Source organism: Sphaerodactylus townsendi, linkage group LG03 (assembly GCF_021028975.2).
Source record: "Sphaerodactylus townsendi isolate TG3544 linkage group LG03, MPM_Stown_v2.3, whole genome shotgun sequence".
In the NCBI taxonomy this organism is placed as follows: Eukaryota; Metazoa; Chordata; class Lepidosauria; order Squamata; family Sphaerodactylidae; genus Sphaerodactylus; species Sphaerodactylus townsendi.
The window spans coordinates 125,813,727-125,829,421 of NC_059427.1; the positions used below are offsets into that span (position 1 = coordinate 125,813,727).

At 42.6% G+C, this 15,695-nt stretch overlaps 1 protein-coding gene across 1 annotated transcript in view; it reads right to left on the reverse strand.

Moving 5' to 3' along the window:
- Window positions 1-15,695, reverse strand: part of DNAH17 (dynein axonemal heavy chain 17) — a 135,506-nt gene that overhangs the window by 100,502 nt on the left and 19,309 nt on the right. The window contains exons 15-23 of the mRNA XM_048489794.1: window positions 15,249-15,352; window positions 14,683-14,823; window positions 11,731-11,874; window positions 10,902-11,084; window positions 8,111-8,365; window positions 5,947-6,116; window positions 3,667-3,889; window positions 3,013-3,129; window positions 684-770 (exon numbers count right to left, since the gene is read on the reverse strand). Of these exons, the coding sequence (XP_048345751.1) occupies window positions 684-770; window positions 3,013-3,129; window positions 3,667-3,889; window positions 5,947-6,116; window positions 8,111-8,365; window positions 10,902-11,084; window positions 11,731-11,874; window positions 14,683-14,823; window positions 15,249-15,352 (1,424 nt within the window). The remainder of the gene's footprint in view (window positions 1-683; window positions 771-3,012; window positions 3,130-3,666; window positions 3,890-5,946; window positions 6,117-8,110; window positions 8,366-10,901; window positions 11,085-11,730; window positions 11,875-14,682; window positions 14,824-15,248; window positions 15,353-15,695) is intronic.

The following is a 15,695-nucleotide window of genomic DNA, read 5'->3' on the forward strand; positions in this document are numbered from 1 at the left end:
TGGAATGCGTGCTCACCACAGGACAGGCTTGTAGTTCAAAAAATGACAGAGAGACTGGAGAAGGAACATAATTTGCCACAGGGGCACACAATATAATATTACAATGTTGTAATAATGTACAATATAAATGATGATGAGCCAAATACCATGATGCTGCTTTGTTTGTGATGATTTGGGGAGAGGGGATGAAACCTGTATAAGAGCAGACAGAAGCCCTATCCCCTTCTCTTTTTAATCATAAGCAAGGGAGACAGACACAGGATGGCTAGCAGGAGAAGACAAAGGCACTTGCAGGGATAAGTAGGAGGTACCCATTGTCCAAACACATCCCAATGCACCCCATCTCTACTCTACTGTGCCTCCATGCCCAGGCTTTGGGGGGAATCAGGGCACTGGGGAGCTGGTGCCTCTAAGCCCTCTCAACACCAGCAAGGTAAATAAAAATGCAGTGCTTTGCAATGTGGAGGAATTTGGAGCAGGGGAATTAATGAGGGCTAATGTAATTTTAGCTCACTCAATGGAAACTCACAAATGGAAACCGCTAATTCAAAATTTGTTGGCAGTTCGTTTTAAAGAATGTGATCTCTCTTCTACATTTTAAAATCATGTCTTTTGTGTTATAACAGGTGATCTCTGGAACAGACTTAGGTCTTGCCCGTATAGATTTTCTTATCTTAGATTACCTTATTTAGGGATTTATATGGATCTGGATCAACAAAAGTGAAGGGGGCATCTTCTCGAAATTTCTCCCTGAAGTCATGTTGTTTTATCTGAAAGAAAAAAGATAGGACAGCATAGGTTATGCAGCATCTGAAGTTATCAACTTACTGCCCGTGGTTTCAGCAAGATCAGATTTGTGATAAACCTTTATGTATTATTTGTATTCCACTGACCCATTGGCAAGCTCAAGGCAGCTAAAATAACAATGATAGACAGTGAGGTGTAACTGTTAGGAGCTTTGGACCATGAGTTCCTGGCAGGAAGGATAAAATAAAAATGTAATGAATAAAAAAGCCATATGGAAGATAAACTGTCAATGGAAACAGAAAATCAGATTAGGATATTGCTATTTTAGGTTCTCATTGACAGCATTAGTAGAAATTCAGATTTTGTTCTAGATCTTCTGCAGCAGCAGCTAAATGGAAAATGGACAGCAAGCTCTAGTCTTGAAGATGCAACAATAATAGGCTTGTCGTTTGCTTTGTAGCAGGCAAGCTTCTGACCCCAGGCCCTACTAGGATTCTTTGCTCAAGCAGGAGCAAAAAGCAGGGGCAGGGGAGTAACATCATGTGACTCTTTGCCATCATTTCCAGTTGGTACCCAAAAATGACATCATAATGCTCTAGGAATTCGTTAATATTTACAGTAAAAACCACAAAGATTAGTAAATGCCAAGAGCATTGTGACATGACTTTCAGCTAAAAAGCAAAAGTGACTTCACAACATCCCCATCCTCACGGTACTCCTGCTGTTTGCTAGTGCTTAGCCCTACACAATAAGCACAAAGAATACAGCACATTAAAAATATATACACCATTTTACTGCCATGATCACCTTTAGAACTCCCACTGGCCAGTATATTGATAACAAGAACACATAGGATCTGGATGTATGACATATAATAATATTATATTGATGAAAAATGCTTGTTATCTCTTGGTTGGGCTGGCCACAGCTCTGAGTCTGACCTAGGTTTCTTGTCTTGATTACTGAAAGTGTATAAAATTTCTTGTCCATTATAATCAAACTATACTTTGCAGTTTTTAAAATATTATCCAGTGGTTTCCAAGAAGTGGTGGGCTGAGCTACTAAGACAAAAGTCTCCTGTTTTTTGAAGCTGTGGGCACATCTGAATTTTGTCGAAGGCTTTCACAGCCAGAATCACTAGGGTATTGTGGGTTTTCCCTTTTCCGGGTTGTATGGCTGTGTTCCAGTAGCATTTTCTCCTGATGTTTCACCTGCATCTGTAGCTGGCATCCTCTGAAAATCCTCTGAAGATGCCAGCTACAGATGCAGGTGAAACATCAGGAGAAAATGCTACTGAAACACGGATATACAAACCGGAAAAGGGAAAACCCACAATACCCTAGTGATTCTGGCTGTGAAAGCCAGTACCATCACAAAATGGCTGCCATGAGGACCGGCATCAATCACAAATTTGCTGTCACTAAGTTGTAGTGCCAGTGACAAAGTGCTGGGAGGTTGCAAGTCAAACATTCTTCTAAATGGAGGCAGCTGTTTTTAAATGAGTACTCCCTATGGATACAAGTGATACTTGTTTTCTTCTGAAGCATTTCCTGCTTCAGTGAAATGGATGAAAACGAGGACAAGCCTTTCACTTTCAAGAGATTCTTTGGGAAAGAAGCATATTGGTACAAGGATATTCACCGAAAGGTAGAGTGGTGATCACTGGCCATCACTGAATGAAGACCTATGCTGAAAAAAATCACTGAATTTAGAAATTGTTATTGTGAGGATTAATTCGGGCTGCTAGGAAAAATGTACTTTTTGAATACATGTTAACATAAAAATTATTTACTCATCAAGGGATGTGCATGTTTCTTGTTTAAGAGTATGCCGACTAATCATTTTGCTCTGAGTAGTTTCTTGCATTTTAACATGACTGAAATCTGACTTGAATGATTTTGTGACATCACTGGAGGATATACATGCTGATAAAACAAATTATCTTTGCTTTATCTTTGTCTACCTTGCACAGACATCTCTGAATAAATTGACCAAGTTTATTTTTCTGTCAAGTGCCTCTCTGTATGTCTGTCTGCATGGAAATACTTACATAGAGAGAGAGATGCATGTAGTCAACCTAATGGATCCTAAATCATAATTGAAAATGCCTGTATATGCCTTTCCAACAGTGACTAATGCTAAATTATAATTGTGGTGGTCAGAAGCCCATTTTGAAATGAGGTTCACATTTAGGGTTTCTCATGAAAGTTGGACTATATTTAGCATCCCATTTTCAGCTTGAAGAGCACAGCTTTTCAGTTGTACCTCAAACTGTTGGCATTTCCTTCGGATGATTATAACTTCATTTGCCTGTAGAGGAGCCACATTCTGTTTCACCTGGAAAGATAACTTCTTGGTGTTGTTCCACTGTTCTGGCAGTTCCTAAAACAAGAAAGAATAACATTGCATGGGTCAGCATATGTGCAGGCCTGCCATGGTTGCACTTGTTACTATTAGAGAAAAAACCTCTTGCAATTTTAAAGTGTAACTTGCATTGCCTTTACAACTAGAAAAACACCCCCTTGCAATGTGAAAATACGAACACCAGTGCAGTTCTTTACAGATTTAAACACTGTCAACTAATGTAATGGTACAATTACTCAAATTGTGTACACAATTTCGCTGAATAGCTTCATCAGGGTGGATAAATACATACACTGATTCCTCCTCCTCAGGCAGCTGCAGACGGTACAGAGACTGAAATTATTCAGCAATTTGAGGAAAAGGTGAGCATGCAAGAGAGGGCAGTGGACCCTACATTAGTGGGGCAACACTAGGAGGAGGAGGAAGAAGATGAAGAAAAGAAAGAAGGAGGTTTTTTCTTGTTTTCTCCAGATTAATGGTCATTGGATTTCACCACAGAAGGCCAAATTTATAAACCACCAATAATGAAATGCTGAAGAGCAATTAATAACTTACATGCAACTGCATGTGGATCTCCTCAGGCATTTCTTCTCCATAAACTTTTAACAACTCAATGGTCTGCTTTAGAGGTTCAAACATATTGTCAGTAGCTATTTGTCTCTCTTTGACTCTCATCAAGTGTCCCATCACATCTACCAGACCATCATAGTCACCTTCTTTCACAGGTTTAGACAGGCCTGCATTCACTTCTTTCATAAAAGTGGCAAGGTCCTTAAGGCTGCAAAAGAAGTCATAGGTTAAAGAAGGTGTTACTGGGCCTACATTAATATCAAGAGACAGAAAGCATTCTATGACTTGATTCTCCATCTAGCGACTGACTTATTTTTGCTACAAAAGCAAGCCAAGATGAAGACGGGCAAGTCATGCATTGGCTAGGTCTCAGTGTTGGATGACGAATGGAGGTGAGCAGAGTCACACCAGCCAGCGGCCCTACCAGCAATTGCAATGCATTTATCTAGAGGCCTGAACAGCACTGCTAAGCAGAATTGCACCTGTTGAAGTCCAATGAAGTCAATGGCCTTTGAAGGGAGTAAGTTGCATCTACATAGACTTTTTTCTGCACAATCAGATTCACAGTCACGTGGAAAGAACCTATGCGTGTGCAATGCAATGTACAATGTGTACAATGCATGCACAATATAATATTACAATGTTGTAATAATGTACAATATAAATTCCATTTAGATCCTTGCAGGAAGTATGGAAATTGGAAGCAGTGGTCATAGGATGTGATCCCATTCCTCCACCCAAATATAAACTTTCTTTCATTGTGCGATCAGGGCTAAAATTCCATAGGCATCTGATAACAATTTGCCAAGATTAATCTAGGATGAGAATGTTTTTTCCATAATAGCTAACTTTTAAAATTGAACATGCAACCTATTAAAGCAATTGCTGAGATGACACATGATCAAGTGTAGCTAACTAGCTACATTTGATCATATGTAATCACAGCTGTAATTAAGACTACAAATTCAATCGTATGCATATTACTTGAGAGTAAACCTCACGGAGGCTGATTCTGCATGAGACAAATAGAAACACCTTTTTTGGAGGGGAGGTGCCCACAGAACTCACTCCCCAAATGCTTCTAATTCATCCTATTTGCCAGAACCCGGATTAAAGGAAAGTCGCTAAATTAGCAACTTTTTTTCCTTTAACCCGAGTTTCAAACGCTTCCTGCTTGTCTGTGAGAACTATGGCAAGCAAGAAGCATTGAGTTCCCACCCCCTTCCGTCCACTATTATGATGTATTCCCCAGGCGGCCGCCATTAGAGTGGATTCTCTAATATGCGGTCAAGCTGGTAGGTGGAGGAATTCTCAGGTGAGGGGATTCTCGGGGGGGGGGGATTCTTGAGTGGGGGATTCTTGGTTGCGCATTTGCACAGAAACACAGTGTTTCCTGTGTGAACCATGCCACCTCCTACCACCAGGATCCCAGCAATCCTGGCTGGCCACGCAGCTGCCGTGAAAACAGCAGCACAGGCAACTGAAACAAGTTCAATGAACCCTTATTGCCTGCGCACAATCAGCCTGAATACACTGAGATTTATTTCTGAATGTGTGTGCATAAAACTATATAAATTCTATGTCTGTAGCAGCTTCTTAGACAATTGTTCACTGAAGTCAAACTACATTTTATTTCTTTACATTTCTTTACCATGCTCCCTTCCTGCTCCCAAGCCAGCCAAGGGTTCTGAGTAATTATAATGTATCATATGTATAGTAGACAAGACCCTGACTTGCCCAGAGCTACCCAACGAGTTTCATAATCTGAACTCAGCTGCACTGTCCATATCCAAACCTAACACTACAACAGCAGTGTAGTGTTACTACTACAACTACTACTACAACTACAAACTCAAGAAATTATATTGCACAATAAGAGATTAACACAACACGGTGTGTCCAATGGGGTATCTAGGCTAGAGGGGGCAGACGACCCAAATGCCATTCACCTGGGTCATGTGGGGGATGCATTTTCACCCCCTGCCCACTCCGTTCCTGCCCGCCAACAGTCCCAAGACGCTCCCACTCCCCCCTCCTTCATGGTGCGTATAAGGGCCACTGGCAAGGTATGTCTGACTTCACGGCTTGCAAAAGGGGGCAGTGGTGGAGGGAAGGGGAGTTTGGCCAAGGGCTGGCCATGGGGGGTGGGGTGGGGACGTAAAGGAGGGCTCTAACTTCAGCTGGTGAAATTTTGAAAGTTAGCTGCCATGCAGGGGAGGAGCTTCTGGCTGATTGGGAGTTTCCAGGAAAAAAATTCCATTCTACCTGTTGGTGACATGGTTGATGAGATGCTGTTTGAACATTAGGCTCCAGCGCTTGATGATGTTCAGCAGTGCTTGCTTGAAGGGGCGACAGTCGCTTTGCAACCAACCATTGAACACTTTGGTGTTTTCAAACTTGGACACATCATCATAAAGCTTCTCGTAAGTGTCAATCTTTTTTTTTTTTTTAAAAGTCATAGGATAGTAAAATGTTATAGCCAGTTAGAATACATAAAAGCCTGTTTTACCCTTCTAAAGTAAACAGCCTGGAGAATAGGGAAGGTACTGTCTCTCCCATTGTCATGACACCCACTGAACTGGCTCTGGACTCCCGACTTTAAATCCTTTGAAAGGGAGCCAGAAACATGGCCTAGGGGAGAGCGGCAAACTACAGGAGACTCATGCAGGCTAAATGCCCCTGACAGATCTGCTCCAGAACTTGCCCCAAGGAACAGAAGTAGCAGCTCCTCCAGAACTTGACCCTGAGGAGTCTGAAGTTGAAACTCCTCCACCACAGCTTCTCCCTGTCTCCCCAGCTCCTGGGGCGACTAAGCACGTCCAAGACCTGTTTCACAAGCCCACCAGAATCTGCCTCCGCCCACCAGAACCAGAGGGCTCATGCCAAGATAGCCCAGCGAAGATGCAGTCCCAGACTGGCGGCCTGTGCTCCATCTCCTGGCCCAGAGCATGGAGATGCAATCCTTTGCAGGATCCTGCTCCAGTTAAGCCTGGCGAAATGTGTCCCAGATGCTGCTTCCAGAGCAGGTAGACCTGCCACCCTTTTAGTCTATTTAAATCTTGCACTGGGGGGGGGGGAGCTTGCTGCATCAACCAATCCACTGGGCATAAGCCTGTGTCCCTGTTCCAGCTCCTTGTGTCCAGTTCCAGCTCCTGTCGATGCCCAAACCTTGATATCTAGACATGAGGGCAATAGCCCAGAAGAGATTTGACTGGGCCTGCCTGCAGAGAGTGCAGAACACTCATGGTACTCTCCAATCAGATGGACTCCAATCAGATGGACTGGCGTCAACCCATGACAAGGAAGACAGAGCCCACCGATGAAAAGGGGGAGCAAGAACCGACTTGACAATGATCAGCCATTTATCAAATACATATATATCACAGGCCTATGAAGCCGTGAGACCTTGTGCAGAAGAGACAGCAAGTTTCATCTTTCCATCTCCACTTGGTTTTCACAACAGATAATGAGCTGCTCTTGTTAATAGCATTCTGAAAGGGAATAAAATACATGTCTCTCATGAGCCGGCATTCGGCATTTTATAGATGGACAGTGATTTGTGGTCATCGTCATGTCTGGTTTTGCCTTAGAAAGTAGAAGGCCCAAAGCCATAACTGATTTTATGCTACTCCCTGCCTTCTCCCTTTTTTCTTAGCGAACAGATTTCATCAGTAGGTTCAGTGGGACCATTGAGGGCTGTGACATTAGCATGGCTAGCTCCTTCCTGTCACTATGAGTGACCACGGGGGGGCGGGGGGAAAGCCTATCTAGCCAATGACATTTCCCACACTTTTGTGCTGTAATCTCTTAGGAATAACTGTGTGTTCTCAAAATGGAATGCAGCGTCCTGTTTGAAGCTGTGAGTGCAAAGTTCAAACAGTCGGGCTCCTCCCACATATGAGAATTTGATTTTGATTTTTCTGCCTGGGGTACTCAAACTTGGGTAGTGAAGATTGCTCCCAGATATGGAAGGGGGAATTACCTGGAGGCATTTTCACAAAACAGAGTAAAAATCCTTTGGAGTTCTCCCATTGATGTGAACATTGTTAATGTGTCATACAAGGCAGACGAAAAATCACATATACATTCTTCCCAATATCAGCTTCACCAAATGATTTGAGTAAAGATTGGTTGACACTTATGTGTGAAGTTGTCCTAAGCATGGAGTTCAGGACATTGATAAGGAAAGATGGGAACCGGACTGCAGAAAGTAGAGAGGAGGTTGCAACACAGCACAGCTGCAACAATGAGAATGAGGTCATTCTGAGGTCAGAGATCTAGGGTAGGTGGTAGAGCTGTGCCCTGGATTTCAGGAGCTTGCAGAGCAAAGTATAGCCTTCTTGAAAATGGGGCCGTAAAGGAACAGCAAGGGATCTCCCAATATCTGAACACACTCCCCATACACGCATGTATACACTCCAGTTCTCACCTGAAGTTGAAACTGATCTAGTGTGGGTGCAACATGAGGCAAATATTCCTCTGCATGAGACTCCAGCTCTTCAGTTGTCAATGCATGGCCAAAGGTGAGGAAGCGTTGCATGAATTCATGTGGATCATCCATCCATAGGTATGCATATTTCTCAAACGAATCTTCAAATTCTTCACCTTGCTTCATGGCGTTGATCACTTGGGTCACCACTTCCTCTCGCATTTCTAACAAGTCTCCCATGTCTTCTAGGTCGTTCTGCAAACATTGTCAGCATTGGAAAAGCAACTAAACAACACAAGCAATCTCAAATAACATCACACAATGCAGCCATGGCAGGATCAAGGTATTTACCTGCACACAGAAATTAGAAATATTAACTGCCTTGTGTTGCCTGCAGGATAGCTGGAATTCTGTATAGCCAAAATTACATGCCACAAAGGAATTATGCTTTCTAGTACAAAATCTGATGGCTTGCTTAGAATTATGTGCCTTTGAATGTTTATTTCATAATGACTAACTTTCCAGTCTTCAAATCTGAAGTCTAAGTCCTAACTGTGACATTATCCATGAATTGGATCTGATGATTCTACTGCTCAAGGGATGTGGATCTTCTCTGCTTTTCCCTTCTTCTAGCTGTCTCTTCTGATCCCAGGGAAGTTTTCTTAGGGTTGCAAAACCTGCATGGTACATGGTGAACTGCGTGGTACATGGTGAACATAGCTACATGGTGAACTGCGGCAAAGGGGGGAGGAAATCATTCCTTGCTCTTCTGTCAGTGCAGTTCTGTTGATAGAAGAGATTATTTCGCCCTTTTCACCTCCTTAGTGCACCCCTCCCCTCACTCAACAAGTTCTCCATGCAGGTGCTGTGAACCTGGAATCAATTTTCCCATGATCTGATGAAGTGATAGAAGAAGAACTTCAGCCTTCCCATGATGAATCCCTGAATCCTACCTCAGATTATACCCAGGATTTTGGGAAGAAAAACCTTTTTGTCAATTGTGTGAGATGTACTATGTTTCCCCCCAAATCAGACAGGGTGTTATAATAATTTTTGTTCTGAAAGATGCAGTAGGGTTTATTTTCAGGAGATTTCTTATTTTTTGCACCCCAGGGAGTAGAGGCAGCCCAGAGCATGACAAGTGCCTCAGATACCCAAACTACACACAGCCCTGCTAGTTCTGTAGGTCATGTGGGGGCGATGCAATATGGCCTCATTGTAAGGCCACACCCTTGCCAGGCTAGGCACAAGTGTCTCAGATGCCTAGGCTATACACAGGCCTGCTGGTTCTATGCACTTGAAAACACTGTCAAAGGCTCATGGGTATGCTGTAAAAATTTTAAAATTCATTTTTACTTTTAGTTTCATATCCTGTCCATCCCAGAAGGGCTCAGGGCAGCAACATCATGTTAAACCTACGTTACAGTTAGAAATCATAATTTTAAAAATGCTCACCATAGCTTAAAAGATAGCCCAAAGGTAGGACCAAACCTGCTAAAAGTCAACCATTATAAGTGTACAGAGTTGGCAGGATTATGTATAGCCTATCTGAGGCACTTGTGCCTGGCCTGGCAAGGGTCTGGTCTTGTAATGAAACCATATTGCACCTTCCCCATGTGACCTACAAGGTGAGTGGCTGAGACTCTGTAACGAGGGCTTATTTTTGGAGTAGGGCTTATATTTCAAGCATCCCTTAACAATGCCAAAAAATTATGCTAGGGCATATTTTCAGAGAAACACAGTAGGAACATGCTATAAAACTGACTCTAGCCTATATACTGAGAATGTCATTTATTTAATGTCCATTTAGGCCTCTCTTGTAAAAACAAACCACAGAATGGGAATAGGGTTGTCAGCTCTGGGTTGAGAAATACCTGGAGATTTTGGAAATGAAGCCTAGGGAGAGTGGGGTTTGGGGAGGAAAGAGACCTCAGTAGGGTACAATGTCATAAAGTCCACCCTCCAAAGAAGCTATTTTCTCCAGAGGAACTGATCTCTGTCATTTGGAGACCAATTGCAACAATAAGATATATCCAGGTGCCAACTGGAGGTTGGCATAGTAATCCTAAATGAGAAGGCTTACTACCCATGATTTGATTTATTTACTTACAATCGTAGACAAACAAAAAGACTAGGAATAAAACAATACAAATTTGAGAATAACACACACACAAAAAAGACCAACTATCCTACCCAAGTCTACTTGGAAATCAGATAAGCAAGTGTAGATTACCCCCTAGCACATGTGCTACTGCTAATCATTTTGGGGGGGGCATGCAGAACTGTTGTACTTCTGAAGTGCTGGCAACACCATTGGGACCAGCAGAATGGGAAAATGCAAGGGACATGGTTTATTCTGACATTGCCTCCTAGAACCACGAAGCTACCATTAGGGTCTGGATTTTTATTAGCGTCTGGACACATATTACAATGCTCACCCCATCCTCATTTTTATTTGCCAGAATGTCAAAACTTTCTGTTATGTTCAGATCAAAAAGATGTTGATCCCTGGGCAATGGAGGCTGCTCAGTTTTGCCAGGGCGGGCTGTGCACATGTTGACACAAATGTTAATGAATGAACATTTCTGTGAACAAAAAATTATAAGCTGAACAGTGATCCTGAAAATGGCTGCATCAAGCCAAGGCCATATTGCGGTGCTTACTATTCTTCATAAAGTATGTGTTAAGCATTTTTTTCCCACAGAAGTACAAGGAAATGTGAGTGAACCAAGATGTCACATTCAGTGCTCTGCCCATTATTAATAACAATATCTAATGAAGCAAGACTAACCCTGTAGCTGTGTTTCCCTTTTGCCAGGCGTGGAATAAGTGTAGCTGTTTCGTAGATATCATTCATCAAGTTTTCCACCACTTCCAAAAACCCTTGATCTGCTCCTATTTCCAGTGATGGACGGTACCTTAAGTCATCGTTATACAACTCCATGCGCACTTCAAATAAAGGAGCTATATGTACCTGCAAAATGTAAGTGCATTTGTTATTATGAGCCTGTCTTCAACTAGAGCTTGCAAATATTGTTTATTTGCACTCCATTAATTCTGTGCCTTCAAAACAGTGTCATTATAGCCACAGCCTCTGACCTTTATTCCACAAAATAGAAACTCTATTGACTGAAGGCACATTAATGCAGTGAGAAGCCTCAACATGTTTACAAATACAACAGGAGTGTACCCAGAAAACTGCCTGGTTTGGGATGCATTCTGGGTCGGCATTGCTTATATTCTGCCCTGCCTTTTCTGCCTATAGCCTAGATTGCCAGGAATTCTGTTAACAGCTCTCTCAGCCCCACCCACCTCACAGGGTGTTTGTTGTGAGGGGGGAAGGGCAAGGAGATTGTAAGCCCCTTTGAGTCTCCTTCAGGCGAGAAAGGGGGGATATAAATCCAAACTCTTCTTCTTCTTCTTCTTCACCAAAATTAGAGTAAACTGGACCCATGAAAATGGATCTACTTTTCCAGGTCATGGTTGTTTTTTCTGATGACCAAATCTAAGGTTTCTGGTTGCAGAATTTGGTGGCCAGCAACAGCTTTGACGTGAGCTCAATGCCCATTGATACCCAGGTCTTTCAGAAATAAATCACCTCGGAGGTGTCATCTACGTACATCAGCCGACATATTGCTGAGCAGAAACTGCAGCGATTTGCGGATAAACTTAAAGTATCCATCTAAGATCATGTCATCTATATATTCTACATATTTCTTCCACATTCCTGATGTCTTGGCAGCCTTGAACAACTCTGCATTTTCCTGTGGACAGAAAAATCATTACATCAGAGTTAGGTAGTTTCCTTCTATTGATGCTAAAGGCTTTAATGGTCCTAAAAGCTGAATGTCAACTCAGAAAATGTTTGAGCAGCTCCCAAATACGCCATTAATGTCAAGACCACAACAAGACTACATTTCTGACTGGAGAGGAGCTACACTTAGTGTTGTCAAGAAATCAAAGTTAGGGTCCAATACTTTTTATAATGATGATGTTTCTTAGAGTTTCTTGTCAGGATTATGGTCATGATTATGGCTCTACTGATACAGAACTATGCATGAAAATAGTTTTTGACTTACTGTGAGATCCTATGGAAATGGTTTGGGGGGGCATAGATGGGAGGGGTTGCTTCATTCAAGTGAATATGATAGATGATGAGATTTCCCTGATTTCCCAATGTGAATCAACACTGGTTTAACAATACAGTTTTGGCCTTGATGTCACTTCCAGTTGAGCCAGAGAGAAGTGACATCAGTGCATTGTTGGCAACATCATTACATTACCTGTGAGGTTCTCTTCCCCTCCCCCACCTGGTGACACTCTTGCCAGTTGCTAGTCTTCTGCTGGTAATTGTACACAATTCCCAGGATTTTTGTGGTTTTGTTTCCATATGGCAGTATTAGTTTTATCCTTCGCCTATCCAAAACCAAGGCTTGCAGGAAACTCATATCCCATGACTAGACTTCTAATTCTTCAGAAGGCAACATGTAGGAGGATTTTCAGATGGACATGAAACCTCAGTGAGACCCAGTTGTGGGATTCAGCAGGTTCACACCACTTCGGCAGAACCGGTTGTTAAAATGGTGCTTGTAAACAACCAATTGTTAAGTCATTTGAATCCCACCACCAGAACTGGTTGTTAAATTATTTGAATCCCACGACTGGTGAGACCCAATGGATTGCAAGGCTTTAAGATCAGTGATGAAGTGCAGAACTGCAGAAGAAAGTATGCTTTTTAAATGTGCAGTTCTGTCTGCCATCAATATTGTTTACACTCAGGGTGATGCATAGAGTCCTAAGAACAGGGAAGCCACCTGACGGGCTGAGGCAACCCTGCATCCTGATTGGTCACAAAAGACTTGAAGTCACTGAGAGGGAGGAGGTTATCTCCCAGTGTAAAACTATCTGAGCCATTTTTGAAGGCTGAAGTTCCTGAAGTAAAGGGCTCTTTTACCTTTGCTGGACAAAAAACATTACCTCTCTGAGGAAAGTAGTGGTAGTCAGCATGAGATTCTCTCTTGCCCTACTGTGGTGACAGCTTTGTGTGCTGTGGTTTAAGCAAATAATACACAGACTGGAGTGTACTGGTGGTTGAGTTATTAAGGGGCTCACATTGAAGAGCCATATATATAACCAGTTAGGGATATATCATCCAGGAAGAGGGAAGAAGAATCCTAAATACTGGTTAGTCTGCGGTATTGGGCTTTGCTTTAAGTTTCATCTAAAGAGAGTGTTTTATGTTTTAATTTTAGGGTTTTCTATCTGTGAGGGCTGAGTGAGGGTACTGAAGTAAATGTACCAAGCCTGATATAACCCAGAGTGCATGCATAATCTATTAGCCAAAACATCTGAAGTATGAAGAACTGAACTATTTAGGAAACATCTTACCATCTAAGTTTATTGAAACTGACCAAACTTATTTGATCTTGTGCTTGAATACTGCTTCTCCGCCAAAGATCTCTGTTGTAAATAGATAGAACCCAGCATCACAAAAGCGCTAGCTAAGGATGGTCCTGCAGCACCATGCTGCCTGATCCTGCAAGGGAGCCCCGAAATAGTTGCCAGACCTCCACTGAGCAGAAGGCCTGGAGTGGATCTAGCACAGTGAACTAATACTTCCTTGCAAAATCCTGGCCAGAGCATAGTGCCGCCTCTGGAATTCCAGGATGTGTCAGCAGTGCAGCGGGACCCAATTACTTCATGTAAGTTGAGAACCGGGAAGACTACACTGCTGAGTCAACTGGACCACTAGTTTCAAGTCCTATGATTCAGCTTCATTCTACGCTCCCAAGTCTCGCTATCCAAGTCTGAGGGTGCTACTCAGTGGTGAGATTCAAATAATTTAACAACCGGTTCCGGTGGTGGGATTCTAATAATTTAACAACTGGATGTTTACAAGCACCATTTTAACAACCGATTCTGCCGAAGTGGTGCGAACCTGCTGAATCCCGCCACAGATGCTACTCCAGAGAAGATCTGAGAAGGTCTGCCTGCAGACCACATGACACTTTTCCCCCTTGGTAGTTTCTATGGGAGAGAGAGTGTGTGTGTCCCTGTCTCTAAAACAAAATGGACTGTGCCTAGGATTGCCAGCTTGCAACTAGCAAAAGAGGAAGGGAGTGGAGATGTGGGGGGGAATGATGATGACCAACAGCACCATGTTACTTCTGGCAAATATCTGGAAGTGATGTCCCATCACTGATTTGATGTCAATGTCATGTTCTACAAGGTAAAGCATTGTATGGTTTATCCAAATCTTAGAACACTGTGTTGGTGATATGACATCACTTCTGGGTATTTGTTTACCAGCAATTTTTGTGCTGTCCCACTGAGTGGAGAGGGGCAATAAAAACAGAGGCAGGGAGGCTGAAGTGAGAGAGCTGATCTCCCCAGGTATGGGGCCAAGTCATGTGCTCAAGAAAAAGCTTGTCACTGGATTTCCACAATGGGTGCCTCGTCTTTTCTGTAATGCTTGAAAAGAATTCAGAACATGTATGAATATATTTATGGAAGATACAGCTAAATAAAATTCCTGGGATGTGTATTTACAGCCTGTTTTGTCATGGTCCTACCTCAACCATTGCTTGGATCTTCTGCCCAGCATCTTTGATTGCTGCATAGCGTTTGGTTATGGTGTGAGCTTTTCCATCCAGATCAAGGAGAGCTGTATCCTTATTGTCTTTTCTTTCGAACAAAGGACTGGCTGACCATTCCTGTAAGGAGCCCCAGATATATGGCAGATTTATTTATTTGTTTGTTTATTAAATTTGTAGGCCACCTCATCCCCAAAGGGCTCGAGGCGGCTCCCAACATGGCTGTTCCCAACAGCAAATAATACAACATAAAATTAAGCCATTAAAACTCAGCAGCAATTAATAAATAAATTAAAACAACCAGATTATGTAAACACATATATACAGAGGCGCCCGATCTAAGGCCAAAGAAAGAAAGGAAGAAGAAGGAAGGAAGGGGAGGAGATAGGCAAGGCCCAAGGTGCAATTAGGGCCTGACCAGATGGTCCAGGCTGGCAGTTTTGATTTACTTCTTAGAAAAATATTTCACTCACAGAGGAACAAAATTGAAAGTCTCTCTATTTTTTCAAAAACCTGTTGAAAATAATTTCTTATGCATTACTCACCTGCATAAGCTGCCCAATATTCTCCACATTTAATTTTGTTTTCTGAATTCTTGTCTCTAAATCATATAAGACATCTCGCATCTCTTGAATATAATCCATAACACCTGGTCAGATGGTGACAGGGTTAGATATAATAAGTATCAGACTCTATAGGCTCCCTTCCATTCAGCATCTAATCTCGTTACAGGTTCCCCAGAAGTTGGTACTAACATTTTAAGTGCTATTCTTTATCTTCTGTGAGTGCAGCTCAATTTGCGGTGCTTAGAATCTAAACCAGGGATTCAGTGGTGTACTGTTACAAAACAACGCCTGGGGCTTGCCCTGGATGCCACACACAACCACACCCCCAGCCTGTTAACCTTCACTCACCCTCTGCCAAACTCCACCCCCTATGCCCTCCCTTGCAAAAAAATCAACAAACCTTTCCCTTGTCCATCCAAAGGAAGC